Genomic DNA, 26,681 nt, shown 5'->3' with positions numbered 1-26,681 from the left:
CCCTAAATAGACTTGAGATGTTTTCCAGTGGACCCACCTCTCCTCGGTCCATTGTTCTTCTCGTGTGAACAGTCTCCTCATGAAGCCACAAAACCACTTTCCCCTAAGGGCTGTCTCTCCAGCACCACCTCCCTGAGGCCCCCCTTCAGGTCTGCTCCTGATCTTAATGCCAGTACAAAGAGGGACGCGCCTCTCAGCCTCCCTCGGCGCGAGCACAGGAACGTCACTGAAGGAGGACTAGGCAAGCTAGCAGGCTGAAGCCGCTGCTGCTGCGAGGGCGGGCATCGCTCTGAAAACCGCACCCATTTCTGGTTCAGGGTTGACCCCTGAAACGTGTGACTCTCAATGCAGGCACGGTGAAGATCCCACTTATCCGCCGCGGGACTGACCTATCCACCCTCACGTCTGTCTGGTGTGCAACGCGGCCCTCGGACCCAGCTTCCGCCACTCCAGGAGTTGACTACGTTCCCAGCTCTAGGAAGGTGGACTTTGGGCCAGGTGTCACCGAGCAGGTGCGCATACAGAGGTCAAAGGCCGGATGGGTCTGATCATGTTGTCTTTAGTCTGTTCTCCAAACTCTCTGGAGGATTATAAAATATCGAAATATTGTGATCTTCCCGTTCTTCAAAAACACAAACAAAGAACAAACTGAGAGAGATCTTCGACAGACTCTCCAAGTGACATTTTCAGCATCTAATATCCAGCACGATGGCTTTAGGATAGAAACTGCACTAGATCGATGCAAATATCTAGAAACAAAACACCTACGGTATGTGATACAGAGATGATCATTTTATGGATTTAAAAAATTTACTTTAAGACCACCGAAGAAAGGCAAATTGTCACCTTTGCCCTAATCTCCCAAAGGCAAATGAGTGTTGGTTGGTGAGCATTCTATAAGATTTGCTTTTATTTTCCCTCTCTTTTTTAATTAGAAAAAATTTTTATGGAGGTATAATTGACATATAACATATTAGATTCAGGTGTACAACATAATGATTCAATATTTGTATATATCGTGAAATGAAAACCACGGCAGGTCTAGTTAACATCCTGATTTTTCTTCTAGTATTGCACCTTGACCATCTTGGATGACACTCAGTATCCTGTGATTGAAGGGCTGGAGACATTTGTGGTTTTCCTCAGCTCAGCACAAGGGGCCGAACTGACCAAACCCTTCCAGGCTGTCATTGCAATTAATGACACATTCCAGGACGGTAAGAGATTGGGGATGCCAGCTGGTGGTTCAGACCAGATTTCTATTTTTTCCTTAACATCCATGTATATGACATTGGAACTCATTCACATTTTCATTCAAGAAATGTGTGTGTGTGTGTGTACATGAGTACATGCACATGCACACTTTTACATAGAAATATGGGACAGAAACAATCATTCATGTTTCTGGCATCTGCTAGGCACAAAAAGATGTACGGGCATACTTTGGAGATATTCCAGGTTCAGTTCCAGGCCACCACGTTAAAGTGAACATCGCAATAAAGCAAGTCAGATGAATTTGTTAGTTTCCCAGTGTATATAAAAGTTTACACTATACTGTAGTCTATTAAGTGTGCAATAGCATTATGTCTAAAAAACAACGTACATACGTTAATTTTAAAACATTTTGTTGCTAAAAAACGCTAATCATCATCTGAGCCTTCAGCAAATCATAATCTTTTTGCAGTAGTAACATCAAAGATCACTGATCACAATCACCATAACAGATATAATAATAATGAAAAAGTTTGATATATTTGGAGAATTACCAACCTGTAACACAGAGGCACAAAGTGAGCAAATGCGGTTGGGAAAATGGCCCTGATAGACTTGTTCAAGGCAGGGTTGCCACAAATGTTCAATTTGTAAAAAACACAGTATCTGCAAAGTGCCATAAAGTGAAGTGCAACCAGGTATGCCTGGTTGAGTTGTGTCTTCAAGAAGCTCAAGGTCTAGTTGGGGGATCAGATCCTTAGACAGAAAAAAAATAATATATTATGATAAATGACTTAATAGTGTGATAAATCCAGTAGTGTAGGGGCAGAGGGGACTGAACGGTGACTATGCGTGCAAGAATAATCATAGAAGATTTCACAAAGGAGGTGATATTTAAACAGAGCCTTCAGGTGTGGTAGGAGTTAGTTTATCTAATGGATAATTTTATCTAATGGATAATAAAATAAAGTTTTCTTAAATGGAGAGCTATAGTATACATAAGGTATAAAATTTTGAAAGACACATATTTGGAGAACAGTGAGATGCTTACTTTTGCTTTGAGCCTGGCAGGAGGTGAATGGAAGAAAATGAAATGGAAAGACAGGTTGGAGACAAGTTCTAAGAGGTCTTATGTTCCAACATCAGGAATTTGCTTCTGAGCAGAGGAGTGGTGTGATTTTTGTTTGAGGAAACTAATACTGGCCGTCTTATGGGTGATGTGCAGGAATGAATAGACACAGGTACCTGTACAAAAATATGAGTCCCCACTGAAGAGCTGACCTAAGTAACAAGAGGATGAACAGCAAAGGACTTCCCCAGTTCTTCTGGGGAAGAACTGATGAAATCTGGAATTGTCAGATTCTAGAGTTGGGTGGAGAAGATCAAGTTAAACTTTCACCTCAAGCAGGAGGACCCTCGTCAGTATCCCCGGTGATGAATATAGAATCCACGATTAAACTCTTCAGTGACTACAGAGTCAGCAGAGAAGGAACTGGCAGCCCAGCAGGGTGATCTTTAATTTTTGGTTTTTAAATAACCTATTCACTTACGTAGTAAAAAAAGCAAACAGCAAAAAAGGTATACTATGAAAGTTGTCTTCCTCCTACCCCTGGCTCCAAACCCTCCAGCTCCCCTCCCTGAAGACAACTATTTTAACCAGTTTTTTGGTTATATATTTGCATATATCCAAAATAGTGTGTTATGTTAGACTTAGGTTTATTGAGGTCTAACTTACATTAGTTAAAGTTCACCCACCACCACAATCAAGATGTTGAACAGTTCCAGCATCCTACAACATTCTCGTGTCCCTTTGTAGTCAACCTCTCCCCATCCCAAGCTCTGGCAGCTATTGAGCTGTTTTCTGTCCCTGAAGTTTTGCCATTTCCAGAATGTCGTAGAAATGGAATCGTGTAATAGGTAGCACCTTGAATCTCGCTTCTTTCACTTAGAACAGTGCATTTGAGAGTCTTCCATGTTATTGCAAATATGAGCGGTTCATTCCCTTTATTGCTGGGTAGTTTCTGGTGTGAATATAGGTTTTCATTTCTCTGGAGTCAATACTTAGGAGTGGGGTTGCTGGGTCATATGGGTAAGTGTTTGTTTAACATTATTAGAAAGAGCCAGCCTGTTTTCCAAAATGGTTGTAACTACTTTGCATTACCAGCAGCGGTGTATGAGAATTCCAGTTGCTCCACATCAGGTTTTTGTGGGGCTTTTTAGTTATTCCAGTAGGTGTGTAGTGAATGACTAATGACATTGCTCTCTTTTCAGGTGCTTACTTGCCATACATATATCTTTTTTGACAGAGTATTGTTCAAATATTTTCCCTATTTTTTAAGTTGGGTTTTCTCCTCTATTATTGCATTGCTGTAGATTCTGGACAAAGATTTGGTTTTTTGCAAATATTTTATCCCAATCTGTTGCTTGTTTTTTGTTCTCTTAACAATGTCTTTTGAAGAGCAAGCGTTTTTTACTTTTAAGTGTTCCCATTTATCGATATTTCTATTACAGATTGTGCTTTTAGTGTTGTATGTAAGAAATCTTTGCCTAAGCCAAGGTTACAAAGATTTTCTCCTATGTTCACTTCTGGAAGTTTCGTAGTTCTAAGTTTTATATTTAGGTTTATGATTCACAAAATGGTAACTTTTTAACCATGAACAAGATAATAACAATTATACTGTTTTATGTTGCATGTTACCTCAGAGTTTACAAGTCATCTCTTAAACCTTATCTCATTTTCTCATAATCCCATTGTTTTACTCTTATTTCTATTTTGTGGATAAGGAGACTGAGAATCAGGGAAGTAAACATACACCCAAAGTCTAGTAAATGGAGGAACCAGCGTGCATTCTAGGACTTTTGGCTCCAAGTTCACACTCTTTGCACTACACCAAATGGTTCTATTTGGTGCAGTTGGAGAATATGTGGGATTTTTTTTTCCTTAAAGAAGTTAAAAAAGAAGAAAAAAGGAAATTCATTTATTCTTTTTATTCTTGAAAAGTCTTCTTATTCTTTTACATGAAAGGATAGTTAATTTCCCTCTGATGAAGTGGAAAGTGAATGGAAAGTCAGAAATCCTGAAATATAATCCCCGCCCACCACTTCCTTGCTCACTGGCCTTCCTTGCTCAGTGGCTAAGGTTACTGAGCCTCATTTTGTTCATCTATAAATAATGATATACCTATAAGATTGTTGTAAGGATTAAATTAGTTAAAATATGTGAAAATACCTACCATAGTACCTGGCACGTAGTAGATTTTATTACATGTTAATTTCTTTTCTTCCTGATGCACCTGTAATTTGTCACACTTGCCAATGGGACTCCAGTAACACACACAAACTTCATTGCACTCTGATCAACATAGAAGTTTCCATTTAGATTATCCTTGCATTCTACTGGCAGGCATTAGGGTTGCAAACTTAGAAAATGAATATGTTAAATAAAATATCACCTTTCAGGAAGACTACAACAATATATATTCATTCGAGATATTTATCCCAGAGAAAGAAATCTGCAAATCTATTTCAGTAACCCATTGCAATGTTCGCCAATTATTTCTGTTGGTTATCCTTCCCAGTAACTGCTGGCTTTCATTGAGTCCCTTCAATGTGCACATTCTAGGGTAGAAAGATCTCTAATGACATTACCTCTAATCCTCTCCAACTTGTGAAACTGAGGTTAAATAACTTGAGATCACACAGAGAGGAGGTGAGGGAGTGAGAGTTAAAACCCAGGTCTATTCTATGCGAGTCCAGCCTTCTGGTTTTATACTCTACCATGCTGACTTTTTCATTTTGCGGTTTTAGCTGGCCACTGCCGCTGTATGTAACAATGCTTAATGTCACTCAAGAGCCTTATAGAGTCAGCTTCCAGCCTTTCTGAGTGATCTTAGCTCCTTTTATCTTTCTCCACCGGGCTGATTTCAGGCCCTTAAATCATCTAAGGTAGCTCATCTCAGAACATTTTCTGTTTTCACCTTTCTCTTCTGCTCTGATACCTGGAATTAGACTTTGGTGTTGCCCTGAGGACTGCTGAGCAAGGCAAGAAAGGCCTTGTAGCCGCTGCTGCACCGCACCTCTGTGTATGTAACTGTGTCCCACCTACTCATTAACTCAAAGAACCAGAGCCAGGATTTTTCCTAAATCTCAGACTTACCCATCACCCATAAAGAGGCCACCGCATTCCAGGCAGCTGGTGTTTGCACTCACTTTGTCAGTTACTAAGATTAGTGGGTAACAGCGTTGGTTGACATTTTCCATGCCTAAGACTGGTGCTCAACACTGGGGTTACCGAGGAGTAGAGAGCAGAGTCCTGAAATCTATTTCAAGACACAAGACTTACACAAACAAGAAGATAACTACAAATTGATTTCCTCAGAGAGGTGTTGACGGTAGTGCATGATACCCACTGCGAGCCCATAAGCCTTCACAGAGTGGTTTCCATTTCCCATTCATATACCCCATCCATGCAGAAAGCGAAGGGGTTCTGCAGTCAGGCAGAAATGACACCCCACGGCCAGCGCCCCTACTTCCTGTAGAGACTGCAGTGCCTTGCAGGATTGTCAAGAGGATGAGAAATGTTGTGTATGGAAGCCCTTAACACAATGCCTGACCCGGGCTGGGCCCTTTGTATGCCATAACCCCCGCAGATAAATGTCTCCAAACCCACCCTTTGCCTGTCCATTGGCTCTGCCTCAGTCTCCCACTGAACTGGGGGCTCCTTAAAAGCAGGGATTTTTCCCAGAAGGCAATCATGAGGAGGGTTCACCCACTGCTTTCCTTTCTTTGATTTTACTTTTTTTTTTTTTAAGCAGATAGACATAGGAGTAAAGGTTAATACATGTTAAATAGAGGGAAAGGAGTCTTTTACAACTCAAGAGGAATCTGGGGTTGATTAATACATGACAAAACCCAAACATCACCACTTAGCTTTTAACTCACCTCCAACTTGATGCCTGTCAGACCAGCAAGAAAAATCAATCCAAAGCATTAGATAAAATCTGCCATGAGCAGAAAAGCTTTCTTGCCTGTGTTGCTTTTCACCTGGCAACAAGCTTCCTTCTTGTCCTCATGCAAGGTCATGTCATTCCCACCCACCTCTTAATAGCACAGACGGTTGTCCTGGATGGAAAGAGCCCCAAATGAGTAATGTGCAGGACCTGATGCCAAAGTCACTCATCTTCTTTTTAGAGGTATCTTCTGGGTTTTTCTTCAGTGATAAATGGTAACTGTTAGGATCAGCTCAGATAATGGATTTGTTTTATATTTGCTAATGCCAACAGTTCTGAGCATTGGACAGGCTGGAGGCAAAGAGAGCTTTCTACATATTGACTTGCAGAGAGCTTGGTGCTCACCCCGCCTGTTCCTTCCTTTCAGGTTGGGCAGGGCACATCCGGGACGTAGCCAGGAAATAGGTGGCTATAGCTTTAAGGTCAGCTTCCTGCAGCCCCAAAGACTAATTTGACATATGACTGGATGGACTACCTCTTTGTATTGTCCATTCAGAAAATAATAACCAGCACTCAACAAAATGTTGGTCTCGAAAGGGGACATGTCTTAATGCAGAATATTACTTAAGGCCTTGTAGAAAGTAAGGAAGAAACACTGATCCATTATATTGAGAAGCCTGGAGATAGGGGGCAACACAAACCATAATATAATAATTTCTACCCAAATTTGAGTGCCTGCTGTTTGCCAGATTCTGTATTGAGCACCGTGCATACCTAATCTCATTAAATTCAATCCTCCCAATAATTTTACAGGTTAGATATTAACATTTCCAATTTACGTGTTTAAAAAAACCCCAAGGCTCAGAAAATCTCAGTAACTTGCCCTATGTCATTCCGCTAATAAGTAGCAGGGCTGGGATGGAAATTCAGACCCGCTTATTCCAGAGCCCTTGTTTTTAACCACCATTTGGCTACGGTCCTTCCCTAAAGTCAGATGAGGCCATGGGAGTTGTTAAAGAAGAGGTAACCCCACAGCAGTAGTCACAGACTGGGGCCCACTGGCCAAATTCAGCTTATGGATGTGTTTTGTTTGGCTCCAATAGTTTGGGCCTGTATGGAATTTCTTTTTACTATTTTAATTGCTTGCTATTTTAAAATTTAGGAGCTATGACATAAAAATGCAGATCTCTGATTTTGTTTGCAAATAGGAAGACCTGCCAACAAAAGAATGAAGCTAAGGGGCAACCCCCTTTAAACATGACCTGCTCTTTCCCCTTTACCGATGTCCCTGCTCTCCCCTATTGTCTTCCTGGCCCAGGACCAATGTGAGTGGCCATTTCTCATCAGGCTTGCACTGCTGTTTTCCTTTTGGTAGCCTTAGAAGGAACATGAACTTTTCTGGGTCCTCAGGTCTCTATCGGAATTTTCCACGTGGCCCATTTCTTTATTTGCATCGCCTGTCTGTATTTGAGATGGTGACTATTGTAAGAAAGAAGCTGAGCAAAAACTGCTGCAAAATTGATTTGTTCTATTTTGCTGGAACTATACTCACAGTGGAAGCAGTTCCCTTGTCCTGAGAGTGGCAGCCAGGCCTTGAAATCTGCTGACTGCCTGTAGTTTATCAGCCTCTGGTGGCCCTTAGTGGAGCCGTCCTGCCAACTGGCCGCCGGTCCTGCCAAGTGGCAGCCAGCTCCCTCAGCATCCCACTAACGACGCCTCCGTCTTCCCTTCTGCTCACCCAGTGCCCAGCATGCAGTTTGCCAAGGATTTGCTCCTAGCGAAGGAGAAGGAGGGCGTCCTACACGTACCCATCATTCGGAGTGGGGACCTGAGCTACGAGTCGTCAGTGAGGTGCTATACTCAGGGCCATTCAGCTCAGGTCATGGAGGACTTTGAGGAGAGAAGAAACACAGACTCTTCACGGATTACTTTTCTCAAAGGGGAGAAAGTAAGTGGATTCATGGTGCCTGAAGGATGGGATTCTCTCCTTCCCTGATGCTTTTATTTGTCCATAGTGAAGTAATTTAGACAAATTCTGAACATCCTAGGAAGTTTCTAATTAACCGTTCATTCTTTTAATAATATCATCTCTTCTATGTGGTTGTCCTCTTTGTCTCCCACTTATGACCAAATACCTATGTCATTGGCTGAGCTGGGCTGTTTAGATGACGTAGAACATTTTTGGAATTTAGCAGAATCAAGTGACTGGGGACTCCTCTTAATTTCAACCTACATGGGAGATGAATACACTCCACTAATGTTATCTAGAGAAGGAGGAGACAGCTAATACCTGGGCCCCGGTTCCAGGGCAACACACATTCTGGCATAGGACCAATAGCACAGGACTGAACACCTGTTCAGCTGAGCGCATTCAAGACAGTGGAGTATTCTCTTGGCAATATAATGAAAAATGATGCATACGGACACAAGAACTCCTGAGAAACTCCAGTCACTAAGTGTGGCTGCATCAGACTCAAGGCTTGCAACCTCAGTGTATATCCAAAGCATATATTGAATGAGAATCATATTTCTCCATTTTTGGGTCTCAGTTTCAGATGATTGAGTCATTTGTACCCCTTGTTTCGAGGCATGCAGTCCCCATTGGTCAGTTCAAGGCCCTTCTCTTTATTTTGTTGATTTATTCATTTCATTTTACCCCTATTCTGCAGCCACATTCCCTTCCCCACCTCAGAGGTAATCAATCGATTGTACTTAACGTGTATCTCTCTTATTTTGTATTTGTTCTTAAAAAATGTCTGGTTCTTTATGTATATGATTTTTATTTCTAAAACTGCTACTGTGTTATATCTTTTTCAAATGTTTTCTGCGTTTACTCAGCAATATGTTTTAGTATCTGTGCATGTCATTTATGTGTCTATCTAATCTGTTGCTTCAAACTGTTGCCTAGCATTTCATGATGTGCATTTACTACCTTTTACCCATTCACTCTCAGCAGTAGAGAGTGAAGACCCTCAGTTTTAGTGCCCAGTCACCTCCTATCATGCTGCCACCACTAACAATGCTGCAGTGCAAATCCTCTTACATGTCCACTTACACACCCGAGTGGGGATTTCTTTGGATAAAAACTCAGCAGCAAAATTTCTGGACCACAGGGCATGAAAGTACTTAATTTGAAAAAATAATATCAGAATACTTTCCAAAATGTCACTAGCAGTACATGAATGTTGCTAAAACCCTACATACTCTTCAACACTTTTTCAAGTACTCATCTTTTAATGTTTACTAATCTGGTTATGTATAAAGTGATATCTCATTTTAATTTGCATTTCTCTAATTAATACTATTTTATATGCTTGTTAGTTCATTGAGTTTCTCTTATGAAAATCTATTATTTTTATCCTTTGTTCCTTATTTTATTGTATTGCTGTCATTTTCTTACTGATTTGCAGTACTTTCTTGTATATTCTAAATATTGATCTTAATATTAATAATCCTAAATAGTAACATTAATCCTTGCCGGTTTTAGATGTTTTAGATATTGTAAACATAGTGTCTTTCTCTGTCACGCATCTATTACCTTCGCCCTTGGTGTTCTTAGTTGAACAGAAATCTTTGTTTTGATATATGCAAATGTGTGAAATTTTTGCCTTATGATTAGTTCTTTTGAAGTTTAGCATAAAAAGACTTTACACGTTCCAGGTCACCCGAGGTTCTTCCTCCATTCTTTACCACCAAAAAAAAAAAAAAAATCGATAGCATCCTTATTTGAGACTCTCAAGTCTTTCACACCTTCATGACTCATAAAAACCCTGTCTTAGTTATGTATTTTATGGGAATTTTACTGGTGGCAGGTTGAAATACGTGTTTAAAACACATATAAATACTATAAATACAATCTTCAGCTTTGAGTCTGCATGTCTGTATTTGTTTTAAGTTCAGAAGAGGATTCTCTGCCTATCCAAGAGGCAGTTTGTAATTAAATAAGATTATAAAGAAAATACAGCTTAATAGTCTAGATGTTACCCACATGGCAATCTCTCATTCATAAGCGCATTTTGGAATCTTCACCTTCTTTGTCATGCTAAGCAATATGTCTTTGGAACTTGTCATTCACTAGAATGTCTTATTTTTTAAGATATACCGAAGAGTCAATGCTTTCCATAAAGAAATTCTTATTGTAAGAAAGATGTGGTAGGGATAAAAAAAGGAACATTCTTCAGGGACTTAGAACCAGGTCAGCAAGCCACAGGTAAATGTTCACAGAGATGTTCTCCCTCCATTTAGTATGACTTAGGAAGTATGACAGTGAAACCTCTATATCCACGTATCCTTTGCAATATGGTAGTATAATGAATTTAAAATGGTCCAACTAAAAATAATCACACTTCATATCACATGACTCTACAATCGAGGCCGCTCTGTTATCTAAAATGTTGTGACCTTATTTTACGTTTTGCCAAGAAGACAAGTCCTCAGTAGAGAATATTCAGTTTGGGAAGCGCTTGATTTCTTTCCATCCAACAGGGATTTAGACTGTGTTCTCAGACATTCAGTTCTCAGCAGTTTTCAGATGAGCCACCATTCGGCAACACATTTGAGAGTTCTGTAGCTTTTAAAGGTGTCTTTAGCCTAACAGGAAGGCTTTCTGAGTTCCTTATAAGATTCTTCAATTTTCACAAAGGAAAAGGAATATCATTCAACTCTCCAGGAAGTCTAATCCGTATGTTAAACCCTCACCATCAGAAATCTACCTATCATAACATGTACAAAGGTACAGATGAGCCCAGGCAAAATGCGGGAAAGCACACAAATGTTCTACAGATGCTTTTTAGAGATTCATTTTATTGTTTTTCATAACTCATGACCAATAATTCAAAATCGTTTGGAATATTTAATACAAGTCTCCACATATAGGTAGGTCCACTCAGGCATGAACTGTTAAACATTCTATTTTATAAATGAAACGGTTGGGATATTTTTGAATCTGTGTTGACTTTTTGATGCTACAAAGAAGAAAAATCATTTTCTAGGGAAAGCCAAGCAAATTTTTGATATCTCACTGCAAATTTTAATCTTCCTTGTGCCCTTGGCTCTAGATGAAGAACTGTACTGTCTATATCCACGACGACTCCATGTTTGAGCCTGAGGAACAGTTCAGGGTCTACCTTGGCCATCCTCTTGGGAACCACTGGAGTGGAGCCAGAGTTGGAAAGAATAACATGGCCACCATCACCATATCCAATGATGAAGACGGTAATGGAAGAAATTGCCTTTAGTTACTCTTAGGTTGATGGGACATGAGCTGATGTTTTACCGATAACATAATTATAGGTGTTTTGAAAAATGAAAGCACTATAAAAGTGTCTACTGATAACAGTCTTAGAGTATTTATATAAAATGTTGGCAGCAAATGATCACCGTCTACAGAGCTCCAGTATTTTAAATCACACTGTTCTCTACCACATCACCAAGAGATAGGGAACGAGTATGGTTAAACGCTAGGACAGAGATGCTAAGACAGACAGAGAATAAAAACTGTTTAAGTCACTGCAATTCAAGAGCAGGATTGGAAATACAATCAGAATCAGTTGAATCCAATGAACTGATTTAAAGTGCTGCCACCTTTCTGGAAAAGTCTAATTTCTCAGTTTTCTTCTCTCTAACTGATTTGGCCTACTAACCTAAAAAAACTTAAATTCTTTAGTCAGGTGTCAGCAAAGAGTGACCCAGGCACCAAAGAAAACAAAATCTGTTTCAAATAGGGACATAATTGTTTTATTAAAATAGGTATTTTAATAAATGGACAATAAAACTACAAATAGTAACAGCTGTTTTTATTGAATATTGACTGTATACTAAGAACCATTCTAAGCATAATATACTATTTCATTTCATTTCATTCTGACAGTAGCCCCTTGAGGTAGGTGTTATTATCCCTATATTATAGGTAAAGAAATTGAACCTCAGCAAAGTTATATAATTTACGTTCTTAGTTACACAGCTGTAAGCAACAAAAGTGCATATAAAACCTTATTTTATCAGATTCTAGAATCTACGCAACAGTCAGTGAGACTCTTAGGGTTTCTAATATTAAAATAGGGACTAACTTGGACATTGGGAAAAAAGCAAAAAAGCCAGCCTTGAAGGTGAATTAGCCCTTTACCCAAGGAAACTCAGGTTCAAATCCTGAACCTCTCCTGTTCACCCAGAAAAAGTGGACCTCTCCTGTTCACACAGAAAACCCAATGACTGAAGCTCAGAGAAGTAACAAGTTCACACTGTGTTACAGTGACACACCTCAATTTCAAAGAGCGTACACAGTAACAACTATGAAGTCTAAAATGAAGCGTATCTTCTACAATTAGGAAGAACTGATTTTCTGAGAGAGAAAGAGGGAAGTGAACATAGAGACATCAGAAATTTCTGAAAGAGTTTATATTTTAAATGGTATAAGATTTGTAATTGCTCCCAATTTTTCCATCTTCTTATCCCACTCTCTGCACCACTACCACGTTGCCCTTCCTCATGAGAATATAATACAAAAGAAGGCATAGTTTGAATTTTTTTTAAAAATCAACAATTAATCGTTTCATAGCAATGAGGATAGTACCTCAAATCAGATTGTGTTAGGAAATCTTGTGTTCCTGAATTATTGTTGTAGCCGGTCACTATAACTACTCATCCTTAACTAAATACCCTGTGAGAAGTTAGGAAAAGCTAAACGTTGGGGAGCTGAGAGCACTGGGAGGGAGAGTCCAAAAGATCAGAGATGAGAGAGAGATTTGGTACATTTAAGCAGTATATAAATGAAATTCATATCTCATAAATGAAAAGGAGTTGGTTCATATAATCAGTCAATAGATATTTATCAAGGGCTTAACTGTCTCTCTGTCCCTTGATAAATTGTGCAGATTTTTTTTTTTAATTGTGCAGATTTAAAAACATGCTGTGAGCTATAATGCCTAGATGGAAACGTGGACATCATGCATTTCAAAGTGCTTAAAAATATTTCTTCTACTATACGGTTTTTAATAAGAAATATGTGAGAAACAACTCCTGCAGAGTCACGGATAAATTCCTTTTTCCAAAGTATTGCTTAGGGGTAAATACTGATTGATTTTTATTGACTGCAAGCTATTTTGCCTTTGTATTGTTAACTAATGTGAAAAATTCCCTCTTTTCGTTAGAAGGTGTTTTCATGGGAGGTGGAGCTCTTTGTCACTTTTCCAACTTGCTCTTGTTTTCCTAACCTTGTTTCCTTAAGCTCCCACCATTGAGTTTGAAGAAGCTGCATACCAAGTCCGGGAACCCTCAGGGCCAGATGCCACGGCCATTCTGAACATCAAGGTGATACGCAGAGGGGATCAGAACAGGACGTCCAAGATTCGCTGTAGCACGCGGGACGGGTCGGCCCAGTCCGGTGTGGATTACTACCCAAAGAGCCGAATCTTAAAGTTCAGTCCTGGTAATTGAATGCCAATCCCAATCTGTAGGTTTTACTTAAGAGAGAGGCAAATATCTTAGATTTGAAGAAAGGAATGAGCAGAAAAATGAAAGCGAGAAACAGTATTTCCAATAGCGTGAAGTACTTATTAAGCATACATTTGAGATTGTGGGAGTCTTTAAATTTTCTAATTAGTAAAAATGGCATGGAAAAAGAAAATAAAAGGGCAAAGAAATGCTTTACTTCAGAACATCCTAGGCATTTTGGCTCATTCAAAAGGACTTTTTGTTGCTGCTGTTGTTAGCCTATGATTTGGTTGAGCGATGGGAGCACTTGATTTTTTAAAAATATACATGAGTTTTTGTATATTTTTGAATGTTTGTCATTCAGCAAACATTGATACAAACCACTGTGCTGGGCCCCTCGGGGATTACTAAACCCAGAAGGCACAATCTCCATGCTCAAGTGGTTTGACATCTACTAGGAGGTGCTATGAAGGTGAGTCAGGGAAGAAGGATGGGATTCAGGTCACAACCAGCTGTTTAACTGTCGGATGTATTTATTTAATGGAAGGAATGAGACAGAGGAGGAGTTGAATTGTATGCTTGGCTTTTTCCCAGAACTTTCTGGAGCAGTATAAGGTGAAAAGGCTGTTATAGAGCCTGGCACCATTTGTGATGTAGCCAGAAGTGGGCAAAAGTGATAGAAGGCCTTTTCAGAGATGTCTTGGCAAGTAGAGGGAGAAAATGACTCCCTTGGAAATGGAGGCGGGGGGGGGTCTCTTTATGTCCCCGTCACCCACTGGAGCTTCAGAGGGCTTTCGGCTCCATCCCATGTGTGTCTGGTTCGTGTTTACAGGGAAGGTAGGTGCCCTTCCTCCACATCCTCACAAGGACCTCTCTTCCAAGTGTCTTAGCTTTTTCCTTTTCTGCATAAGCATCTGGGGGAAAGGCAGGTCTTAGAAGTAACCTAGCCCAGATGTCTATAGGAGAGGAAGAAGGGCACCTTGACTATTGCCCGAGATATCTGCACCTTCAGAGAATCACTTTACAGAAAAGGAAGGGGGTTTCTGAGCTCTAACCCTCCCCATCCCAGGCTGCCAAACCTTCACATTATTGTCTTTGCAGAAATGGCCTGGTAGGTAGCCCTTGAGCTATCGGCCCCCGGGAAACAGCTTTGAAGGATGGTGTGCAAACACCCAGCCACACAGGGGCTCATGCCTAAATGTAAAGGGGAAAGAAAAGTTAGGCAAAAAACCTCATGGCCAGGGTGGAGTGCATTTTGGATCATAGATTTTTATTACCACCAGCTAGTGTCAGGCAGGGGCCGTTAATCCTCATATGGTGTTGCATAGTAAATCTGCAGTACTGAGCCTCCACCACAGGTGGAATTTGGCCAAGAAAACAGATTTCTCACTTGAGATGGGGCCAACGTGATAAGCAGCCACTACATTGATAGGACACCTCTGAAAGGAAAGGGCATATTTCAACATAAAGCCTCAGCAGTGCCAACCTGCACTGCCTTAAGTGGGTCACTAATGAGGACCTTTGCCCTCTTTGTTCTGTCCTTGGCGAAGGTGTGGATCATATCTTCTTTAAAGTTGAGATCCTGTCCAATGAAGACCGGGAGTGGCATGAATCGTTCTCCCTAGTCCTTGGCCCGGATGACCCAGTGGAAGCTGTGCTTGGTGATGTGACCACTGCCACAGTGACGATTCTAGACCAGGAGGTGTCAGGGAGCCTCATCCTGCCAGCGCCACCCATTGTGAGTCTCTCGACCCAAAGGATCATTGCTTATGTCCTAGTAATTAGATAAGAACTTGAGAGAAGCAGGACTTCCAATGCTGCACGTCTTCATTTTTCTAACACAGTAATTTTCTTTTCTTTTTTTTTTTTTGTTTAACATCTTTATTAGAGTATACTTGCTTTACAATGGTGTGTTAGTTTCTGCTGTATAACAAAGCGAATCAGCTGTACGTATACATATATCCCCATGTCCCCTCCCTCTTGTGTCTCCCTCCCATCCTCCCTATCCCACCCCTCTAGGTGGTCACAAAGCACCGAGCTGATCTCCCTGTGCTGCGCGGCTGCTTCCCACTGGCTATCTATCTTACATTTGGTAGTGTGTATATGTCCATGCCACTCTCTCACTTCGTCCCAGCTTACCCTTCCCACTCCCTGTAACACAGTGATTTTCAACCAAGAGCGAGGGCTCTTGTCCTTTCCCCCAAATCCCTCATCTCATTCCCATCACCTCTGGGGAACACTTGGCAATGTCTGGTGACATCTGTGGTTGTCATGACTGTCACACTAGGTGCTATTAGCATCTAGTGGGTGGAAGTCAGGGAAGCTGCTAAACATCCTACAATACACAGGGCAACGCCAACAGCAAGGAATTATCTGGCTCAAATGTCAGTAGTGCCAAGGATGAGAAACCTTGTTTTGACATAAGAGTGAGACCAAACCATACTGAGACCTTAGTCTGATAAAGACAGAAGGTACAATACAATTGATCTTCTCATTTCTTTGGTGGGACCTAGAAGAGTAAAAAAGGAATATTATCCCATATCTATTATCCTACATACTCGCCACACATAGAATTAAGTATCTGCAGAAATGTACCACCGTGTTTCCCAGTTTGGGGATGAACAGAATGAATGCACTGACTTCACAGTTAGGAGGAAGATGTGTGGAGGTTGCCAAGGAGAATTTAACCCATGATAATGAGCTAGTCTTAATAAGTCTTATAACCTCCCCCGACTAGTCTCATAGAGTAAAAGGATCATTTCAAAACGTGTCTCTTCTTTGACCATGGAAGAAATATACTACCTTTATTTACTCCTGTTATGCCAAATGTGCTACTGCATACCATTAACAATTTAATGCAACTTTAAACTAGTAACTGCCGTTTATGATATAGTTTTGGTTACTGTGTATGGGGGGAGGGGAGAGTATTTTTCACATGAGTGATAGGGCTCTGAATTAGGAATGAGACCAATAAGATAATAAAGCTTTTAGCTCATGGGGGAGGAAGATGTTCTCCACCATTAAAGATCTGCAGTATCTTTTAGGGATGCCTGGCCAAGCATTGTTAAAACTGCTGCTATATTTTAAAGAATCCCTAGGAGTTAAGTGATCTCCTGAATCTCTGGGGAAGGGAGCCTTAGTTCTCTGACCTTCCCGATACCCACCCCGGGCTGAAGCTTTGTTGCTCCTTTGCAGGTTGTCACACTTGCTGACTATGACCATGTGGAAGAGGTTACCAAGGAGGGAGTCAAGAAATCCCCCTCCCCGGGCTACCCGCTGGTCTGTGTCACTCCCTGCGACCCCCATTTCCCCAAGTATGCCATCATGAAGGAGCGCTGCAGTGAGGCTGGCATCAACCAGACGTCCGTGCAGTTCAGCTGGGAAGTGGCCACCCCCACTGATGGCAACGGGGCCCGGTCTCCCTTTGAGACCATCACTGACAACACGCCATTCACCAGTGTCAACCACATGGTAGGTCTGTTTGCGGAGGGAGAGACCTGGCGTTTCTCTCTGTTACTCCAACTCTGTCACATTTCTTAAGGTCCCTGCCTGGCATTTGGTATAAAATAAACACATAAGCAGGTACACAGAGTACACACACAATCTTTTTATTCTTACATATAAGGAAAGGTAATATGGTGTAGTAGAAAGAGAACTAGGCTGATACTCAGACAACTGTTTACAAACCTTGATTCTGTCTGTTCTTAACTACATGATGTTATGAGTTCACTTAACCTGCTGAGTCTCAGTTTCCTATCTACCAAATACCAAGTCCACTTAATCCACTTGACAAGGTCATTGACACATCAGATATACAAAAGTGATCTGTATTGGAGAGGATTTGGAGAAAAGGGAACCCTCTTGTGCTGTTGGTGGGAATGTAAATTGATACAGCCACTATGGAGAACAGTATGGAGGTTCCTTAAAAAACTAAAAATAGAATTACCATATGACCCAGCAATCCCACTACTGGGCATACACCCAGAGAAAACCATAATTCAAAAAGACACGTGCACCCCAATGTTCATCGCAGCACTATTTACAATAGCCAGGTCATGGAAGCAACCTAAATGCCCATCGACAGACGAATGGATAAAGAAGATGTGGTACATATATACAATGGACTATTACTCAGCCATAAAAAGGAACGAAATTGGGTCATTTGTTGAGACGTGGATGGATCTAGAGACTGTCATACAGAGTGAAGTAAGTCAGAAAGAGAAAAACAAATATCATATATTAACGCATATATGTGGAACCTAGAAAGATGGTACAGATGAACCGGCTTGCAGGGCAGAAATTGAGACACAGATGTAGAACAAATGTATGGACACCAAGGGGGGAAATCCGCGAGGGGGTGGTGGTGGTGGTGGGATGAATTGGGAGATTGGGATTGACATGTGTACACTGATGTGTATAAAATGGATGACTAATAAGAACCTGCTGTATAAAAAGAATAAATAAAATAAAATTCAAAAATTAAAAATAAATTAAAAATAAAAGTGATCTATAAATGAAGTAAGTCAAAGATCCCAGGTAGGTACAATTAAGGATTACTGTTCTTTTCATATCTCTTAAACCATTCAGTAAGGAGTAGGGTATAAACTCCTTAAGGACATGGACCAAGGGTTCTCCCACACTTGTATATCCATCCCAAAATAGCCACCACATTGATGGCACATAGTAGGGACCAGTTATTAAACAAAATGAGAGGATGCTTGCTAAGTGATCAGCATTTTTCAAAGCCCTGTGAGAGGACATGAAAAGAGGTTCCAAATGCAGTTGGTGTCCTCAGCGAGTTAGGAGGCCAGACCCACACGTCTGCCACCGTCAGAGAGCAGTGAACAGTGGTGGTTCTCCCGACCTCAGGAAACCGTCCAGTACTCTGACTCTGCTCCTCACACCAATGAAGTTCTTCAGAGGAAGAGCTGTAAGCAGTGGAGAGTCAGGCTCCGCAGACTATCGGGCACATAGTAAGCGTTCAATAATTTTTGGCTGAAATGAGTGCCATTAATAAGTTTGGAAATCAGAAATTTCTTTCAGACCGAATTTCTCTAGATTTTTCCCTACAAACCCACAGTTTGTTCTCACTTTAAGAAGTGCCTCGTGTGGATGGGGCCCTAGCGGAGGAGAGCTGTTAGATGTACACGGGAGGCTTTGGATAAAGCAGCTCCTTCATGTCCATTGTCTTTGGCACAGCTTAATCAGAAAGGCCAGAATATGCATTCTTTTGCAATATAACCTAGTTTGAATTTAAATTATCTTCTTTATTATTATTAAAAATGTAAATGGCAAGACAGCGTATTGTTTCATAAGTATCTAATTCTCTGTTCAACAAAACCATGAAGGGGTTTCGTCTGATTTGAGCCAAATATACATTTGTAACAGGTACCAAGTTTATGATTTTACTTCATGTTTCAGTTTTCCTTCTTGCAATGAATTGGTGACTAATACTTTTACCCCTGTTTCCTTTGCTCTATCTTCATTTCTTCAATTATTTATTTAATACCATTGTACTGTATGCATTTTTGTAAGATGCCTCAAATCCCTTCGGAACGAAGTCCATGTATAAATAAATAAATAAAGTGTTGGCAGCTAATTAAAACATTTTAATGGAAAAATCTTCCATTTTTAATTTTTAATGGACTTCAGTGAAAATTGTTTCCATGAGTAGAATTTATAAGTTTGTATGATTGCTTTGTGGGAGGTCTATGGCACACAGAACTACTAATTTGTTTTTCTTATTATGTATTTCCCTATCTCTATGCACTCATAACCTATAGAGTTTTGGTGACCTATGTTGCCTCTGCATACATTGGGTTAAGCACTCTTATGGATTCTGTATGTCTGGGAGCATGAGAGAATCTGTAGAAAGACTTTCAAAGGCCAGTGGGTGCACAATATTATGTAACAACCTACATGGGAAAAGAATTTGAAAAAGAATAGATATACGTATATGTATAACTGAATCACTTTGCTGTACACCTGAAACTAACACAACATCGTTAATCAACTATACTCCAATATAAAATAAAAAGTTAAAAAAAATAATAAAATTATTTTTTTAAAAAGGCCAGTAGGTGTCAGAAGCCAAGTTCTCAACTTCAAGTCTGCATGTTATTGTAACCCTTGCAACGTGTGTAGTAATTAAGTGGGAGGTGAGGGAGAGAATAGAATTAGGAAGGAAAGAAAACTAAGAACTCCTAGAAAAGAAGTATCTTTCCTCTGTATCCTGATACCAGGCCCTCAGCAAAAGTGACTTGGAGGCAACAAGTCTTGCTGGAAGTGCTGAAAACCAGTTAAGTGGTTCTTATGCTGAACCTAATATATAAAGAGAACAACTGTCACAGGGAACTAGTCATCTCTGGGCTCTTGCTCCACATCTGTCAACTTGCTAGTTACCTAACTTACCACCTTAGGCTCTACGTACCCACTGCTCTGTCCCTGGTGCCTGGCTCCTGGTAGAAAGTCAATACTTATACGGTAAATGAATGGATGGATGGATAGATCAATAGGTAGATAGATAGATAAATGGACAGATGGAGGGATGGATGGTGGATGGTTTGGACTAAGAATGCCGCCTGCCATGTCAGTAAACAAAGGATGTTGCAGCCATCCACCACTACAGCCGATGGTGCACCCTGAGGAGACTCGGGATGAGAAAACACAGGATACTGGCCCCAGAGAGCTGAGGTGCATATCAAAGGAATGATTTCAGTGAGCCTAAACTCTTGCATCTTCCCATACATAGGAAAGTGCTCAATTCCTTAACTTGAGGTATCTGGTTTTCTTTACTTAAGAGTAATCTTTTGATGTTTGGACTACTGGTCTTTTGTTGCAAAAACTCCTCTATATTCTGGCTCCCCCCACCCCCCTTGCCCCTTAGGAGCAGGTCTCTCAGAATTATCTGAGATGCTGTGTCTCGGGCTTAAGTCCTCAGTGTTGCCCGCCGAATAAAACATAACTCTCAACTTTTAGGCTGTGCATTTTTTTTTCAGTCGACAATAGTCTTCACAGATTACCTTGTACCAGGAATAGGTGTGGCATATCATCCAGAAGGTACAACGTGAGAAGCTGTTGAAGTAGTGTACACGTCTGAGGTGCTTTATTCTTCCTGGTAGGTCCTGGACAGCATTTACTTCAGCCGGAGGTTCCACGTACGTTGTGTGGCCAAGGCTGTGGACAAGGTGGGCCATGTGGGGACCCCCTTAAGGAGCAACATTGTTACCATCGGAACAGACAGTGCGATCTGCCACACCCCAGTGGTGGCTGGGACAGCCCGAGGTTTCCAGGCTCAGTCCTTCATCGCGAACTTGAAATACCTGGACGTCAAACACAAGGAGCATCCCAACAGGTCAGGCAGGTGGTGCCTTCCGCGAGGAGATGGCAGAGAGAATCTCCAGCTATGCTTTCTGTGTTTTCTGGGTGGGACAGATCAATGAGTGACGCTTCTGCAAAATAAGAATAGTGGTGATGAGTGCTTCAGAAAACGTTTATATTCTTTGAAGGCCCCCTAAGATCTGGCCCCTTGCTATCTTCCTAGCCTCATTTCCCTCACCTTGTCATTTTCACCTGCCAGGCCACTCACAGGGCATCACGTGTAGCTCCCCAGGGCTTCAGACTCTCTTAGGTGGCATGCCTCCGACGTGTGGCTACTCCTGGCTCCAACTCTCCCTCGCTCCCTTCCACTCAGCATTGTTAAATCCCATTGTCCCACTATATCTAACCCATGGCATCTCTTCTAGGAACTTTTCCATCATTTCCCCCAATTTAATTTGGAAGCTCTTCCTTCCAGCTTTTCTGGTACCCGTGTCTGCCTGTCTCAGAGCATTATCATTATTCATTCTCTCCTTGTCGCCCCAGGAGATGATGATGGCAGGGAACATGACTGTTTATTTTGCATCCTCTCTGCCTGGAACAGTGCTTCTTGGCAGCTAAGAGGCACTCACTGAGTGTCCAGTGAGCAAATGCGTAATAACACTGTGTAAATTGTAAGTCAATGGACAGATGTGCTTTTATTTTTTCCCTGTGCCACTATGATTTTGTTGGAAAATGGATGCTTTCATTTTTGCATGCAAAAAAAGAATTTGTGTATGTTATACATATTCATTAAACCTCATAGTATTTATGCGTGTGCCTTTATGAGCAACTGAGTTCAGAGAAAGGGGTTCATTTGCATGAGAAAAAGATTTGAACATGGAGCCAAGAATATGCAAATCCTTCTTTTTTTCTAACAGAATGAAATTTATTTTTGTTAAAAGGCAGTAACAGAACTGCCCAGGGTTACTACTGACCCCTTCCTAGCAAAAGAGCCATCCTGTTCATGTTCTGAGGTTCTGATTCCTCTTTAAAACATGAGTCTTTTTTCTGGAAGGCAAGCTGTAAAAACTCAAAACGCACCCTCAATAAACATGCTGAAAATTTAAACTTGTGCAGTGAAAAAAATGGCAGCCCCTAAGTACAGTTCTGTTGTGTTGCAGTCTTAACCAATATTTATTAAGCTCATATTTTATTTAGAATTGTGTACTACAGGCTCTGGGGAAACAAGAGAAGGGAAGGAAATGGTCCTTTGCCCTCATAGTGGAGAGGCAATATAAACAAGAGTCTGAAAGCACACAAGAAATAGCAGCCAATATAAATAAGTTACAGATTTCCTGGTACAGAGGCACCTAAATGCGGAAGGATGTAGATCAAGGCAGAGCTTACTGCAGATTGATGCCAGTGACGCCTGGTGGCCTTGTTGGACTGTAGGGAGAGAGAGGAGGGAAGGCTCTTTAAGTTAGGGAGAGACCGTATGAATAGTGGTTCATTACTATTTGTAGGCTTTTTTCCTGGGTATGGTTGCTGGCCTTAGTATTTAACAGCTCAGTGATGTCTTTTTGGCACAAATACTTAAAAAAAAAGTATGCAGCGACCCCAACCTCCGCAGACACTCACGGTGACAGAGAAGGGCAGCAGCACCTGTGTCAGTCACTCGGCTTTAGCTCATGAGGAAACAAAGCTTCCACTTAAAGCAGAAGAAAGCTATAAAGTCATTTGTGATTGTGATGTTATCTTTTGTTGCACACACACACACACAAAATCTATGATTCTTGATTGCTATCAGTCCTGAGTCTGGAGGATCTCCTGGGGGCTGGAGAGAGGAGAATAACCCTACATGCACATCATACCCTCATGTGCAGAGAGAAATCCTCCATGGAAAGCTTCAGAAAAGAAAAATTGGTAAATTCATTGATGAAGACAAATTGAGTTATGAGAAAGAAATGTACCATATTAACTGCTTATAGCAGGCACCTAAACACTGATTTCTACCCTGTTTTTTCCCTTAGAATCCACATTTCAGTGCAGATCCCACACCAGGATGGAATGCTGCCCCTTATCTCCACCATGCCGTTGCACAACTTGCATTTTCTACTGTCTGAGTCCATCTACAGACACCAGCACGTCTGCTCCAATCTCGTCACCACCCGTGACCTGAGAGGCATCTCAGGTAAGGGAAGAGTCCCCTGATGGTTTGCCCAGCCCAGCCCAGTGCAGTGACCCTTAGGGATATGGCTAAGTGCACTCTGCTTTTCATGTTTTCTGGTCCTCAAAATCTGCATGGTTAGTGGATTTCCTCCTCAGCAAGCAACCAAACACAGGCAGCTCGGACAGTGACGTGAACAGGAGAAAACAAGGAGCGTGGAATGAAACTGACAGGTTGACTGTCCCTATTCCACTCCTTATACAACTGAACAAAAATAGCTGGACAGCTGTGAGCCAATTGCTTTCTAACCTATAACATGAGGGTAACAACTGCTACCAATCAAGGTGGGGATTAAGTGCGGCTACATTTTTAAAGCGCCCGTCTTGGTAAATTTTAGCTCCTTCCTTCTCCCGTGTTTCGATCTGTGCTCTAAAATCCCATTATCTCAGCATTTTACAAAGCTCACATGCAGATGTTAGATGTTATAGGATGGTTCTCCGGAAGCAGGAGCTGAGGTGGAGCTTGGGGTGTGAGATGTTTATTTAGGGACCCACATCTCCTAAAGGGAAGGAGAGGCTGGGCAGAGGGAGAAGTCAGCCTGAAGGGCAGCCGATGAAATGCCTCTTCAGGGAGCTCTGGAGAGAGCCCATCCATCAAGCTTGTCCTTGGACAGCCCCAGTGGACAGACCTCTCTACCCCACCTCTCTCAGTCCTTGAACGCAGACTGCTCAAGCAAGAGTGTGACCTCGGGCTCTGCAGCTCATGCAGACCTGAGGGAGCTGACAGCTGCGGTAGCGCATCTCCGTGTTCAGCAGGGCAGACGTTTTACTTTACAAAGAATCCTGTCCACTTCCATTCACCTTAGCAAGTGCACACTAAATGTGCATTTCCTCCCTTCGCGCCTGATGGATCATTTAACAGTGTTTCGGAAGATAGAAAAGCATTCATGTGCTCTTCCATATTCATTAAGCGTCACTTTGGGTAGTGATGGTCTTTATACAGTAGAAACTAGTGGAGTGTAAATGATTTGTAAATCACTGAGCTACAGATGAAAGTTTAATTGGTCCACCTATGCAAGCTAGTGAAAGAAACATACCATGTTTATAGGCTGAAAGTTTGCACCTCTTCCTACTTAAACACGATTAAATTCAACATATGTTAATTGAGACCTTAGTCCTTGTGGGGCAGAGGGCCGGGTGCTGGTGTCAAACATGCTAAGAAATGCATCAGCTGTTTCAGAATACTATAGTTGCTTTGAGTACTATACAAATTTTAACCCTAATATTCTAATATTGTATCTGTATTCAGCTCTCCGCTGCATAAAGGTCTTCGTTAATTTAGAACAGTTCAGTTGCTTGGCAGCCTTTGATCCAATGATTTTTGCCTGTAGCAGGGGAGGTTTTGTCAAGCATAATTAGCAAGCTATTTACTCATTAACACAAAATTAAGACTTTTTTCTCCAAGAGTTCAGAAACCATAAGAGACAGGGGAGGTAGTCAGATGTTTGTTTGCTGTCTCTCCATAAAAGCTATTTTTTTAAAATTGGTCTTAAAAAGTAACAATTCATCATTAAATAAATTGATCTTAAATACCGTGCTTTCAAAAATAAATACTGATAATAATTCATCAACAAATTCTCTGTATAGTAAGTCCGTTTCTTCAAGAACTGATTGTGAAGCACCGAACCAGACAGGCCAGGTGTGAGAGGCAGAGCTTCAGGGTATTTTCTTTTCCTAGACATACCAGGGCCACCGAGCTCTGGCTTCTTCATTTTTGGTCTTGTCTGTTCACCTTTTCTTCTCTGGTTCCTGCAGCCTCTTCCAGGAGTCTGTGAACCCAATCACTCTGTTTAGCACATGACAGCAGGCAGATTACAAACTCCCCTCGCATTCCCACCAACCTTGTGTTGGGAGCCCTGAGCTGCTCTACTAATCGTCTCAGATGGAGGGAAAGCTCTCTCATGTCCCAAGGATGTTTCTGCTCTCCCTACCCAGCTCCTGGGCAAAGCGCAAGTCCACAGACTGAGTTACTGCTCCTTGCTCCTCCCTCCCCTGCAGAGGCAGGGTTCCTGGATGACAGGGTCCACGACAGCACGGCCCTGGGGCCTGGCTACGACCGCCCCTTCCAGTTTGATGCCAGCGTGCGGGAGCCCAAGACCATCCAGCTCTACAAACACCTGAACCTGAAGAGCTGTGTCTGGACGTTTGATGCCTATTACGACATGACGGAGCTAATTGACGTCTGTGGGGGGTCTGTAACTGCCGACTTCCAGGTGGGTGCCCCGGGGGTCTGTCTGAAGGCTGCGTGCATCTGGGTGTCATGAGAGACTTTGCTCATTCCTGAAGCCCTTCACCTGGCACGTTGCATCCTGTCGCCCCCAGAACTGCACCGACCAAGGGAGTCTTCTCTATAAGTCCCTCAAGGGAGCCCTTAGCAGCATTGTGGCCAGAGTGAGCCCCCCAAAGTCCTCTAAATCAATGAATTGGAAAATTAATGTGGAAAATGTTTAAATTAAGATGAAGAAAATTAACTATCTGGCGCAGTCATTTATATAAAGATCTAATAGTTTTACTTCTCTAGGTATATATGTTTTTTCCTCTGGGTATATTTTGGAAAGCCAAAAAGATTTACCTTTGATGGGAAAGTTACTACTAAGTCGTTGTGTTCTCCCCACATGGGGAAATGAGTCCAAATGACAGGTGCAGCACCCTGTCTTTCCGCAGACAAGTAGAGCACTGTTGTCTCAAGCATGGAGAGGTAAACTGCTGAAAACACCTTGCTTTCATACCTATTCCAAACCTATGCCTAACTGACAACCCTAGTGAAAATAGACACTTTTAAAATGTTCAATAGTCGTTAAACATCAGTAACCAAAAAAAGAAAAAAATGTTATAGCAAGAAGTCATAGTCATAGGAGGGCCGTTATATCAAAGGGGCGAGGCTAATGCGTCCTCACGGGAAAAGTGGTTCTACCCAATTTTGAGTAGTTATCTCAATGAGCTAAAAATCAGATGTTTGTTCTTCACTTCAAATCAGGTTTAACCACACTGTAAAAAGGGAACCCGTAGAGGGACTTAGAGTAATCATTTTACAGAAGTTTCTTCGGTTAAAATTCATTTTGATTCCTTGAGATGGCTCTCATTTTGGTTCTCTCATTTTGTTTATACTAGCGCCCTCTACTGAACAGAATTTTAAGACATTCTTAGGTTCTCTTTCTGTTTCTGCAATTGCATAACCTACCTTCACTTTCAAAAATGCAAAGCTAAATGATTGTTTCCTCCTCTGGCCCCTCAAAAATTAGTGTTCTCTGTTCTCCATGACTTTAATTACAGTTCTGGATATTTTTATTCAGCGTATGCTTAAAAAATCACAAAGACAAGGAATTTTTATCATATATGTCCCACTTCTTAAACCAATACAGAAAGAATATATACACAGAAGTACTTCACTGTTGTCTGTTTCTTTAACAGTAGTTGAAACAGGTGGTATATGGTAGAAAGAATATAGAACTTAGAACCAAGCCCTAGTTCATATTTCTTTATCAAATATCAGCAGAGTTGGATGAGACATAACCTCTCTGAACTCATGTGAAATTGTCTCAATCTCAAATGAGAAGGCATTTA

The 26,681-nt window shown here is 41.4% G+C and overlaps 1 protein-coding gene across 1 annotated transcript in view; it reads left to right on the top strand.

Annotated features, from left to right (window-relative positions):
- The window catches only part of FRAS1 (Fraser extracellular matrix complex subunit 1), a 440,782-nt gene that overhangs the window by 392,695 nt on the left and 21,406 nt on the right, over positions 1 to 26,681 (top strand). Inside the window, exons 57-66 of the mRNA XM_068542136.1 lie at positions 352 to 512; positions 1,070 to 1,217; positions 7,904 to 8,109; positions 11,219 to 11,375; positions 13,387 to 13,587; positions 15,143 to 15,330; positions 16,788 to 17,063; positions 20,714 to 20,946; positions 22,922 to 23,082; positions 25,116 to 25,330. Of these exons, the coding sequence (XP_068398237.1) occupies positions 352 to 512; positions 1,070 to 1,217; positions 7,904 to 8,109; positions 11,219 to 11,375; positions 13,387 to 13,587; positions 15,143 to 15,330; positions 16,788 to 17,063; positions 20,714 to 20,946; positions 22,922 to 23,082; positions 25,116 to 25,330 (1,946 nt within the window). The remainder of the gene's footprint in view (positions 1 to 351; positions 513 to 1,069; positions 1,218 to 7,903; positions 8,110 to 11,218; positions 11,376 to 13,386; positions 13,588 to 15,142; positions 15,331 to 16,787; positions 17,064 to 20,713; positions 20,947 to 22,921; positions 23,083 to 25,115; positions 25,331 to 26,681) is intronic.

Source organism: Eschrichtius robustus, chromosome 4 (genome assembly GCF_028021215.1).
Source record: "Eschrichtius robustus isolate mEscRob2 chromosome 4, mEscRob2.pri, whole genome shotgun sequence".
NCBI lineage: Eukaryota > Metazoa > Chordata > Mammalia > Artiodactyla > Eschrichtiidae > Eschrichtius > Eschrichtius robustus.
This window is presented reverse-complemented; position numbering and strand designations above follow the sequence as displayed.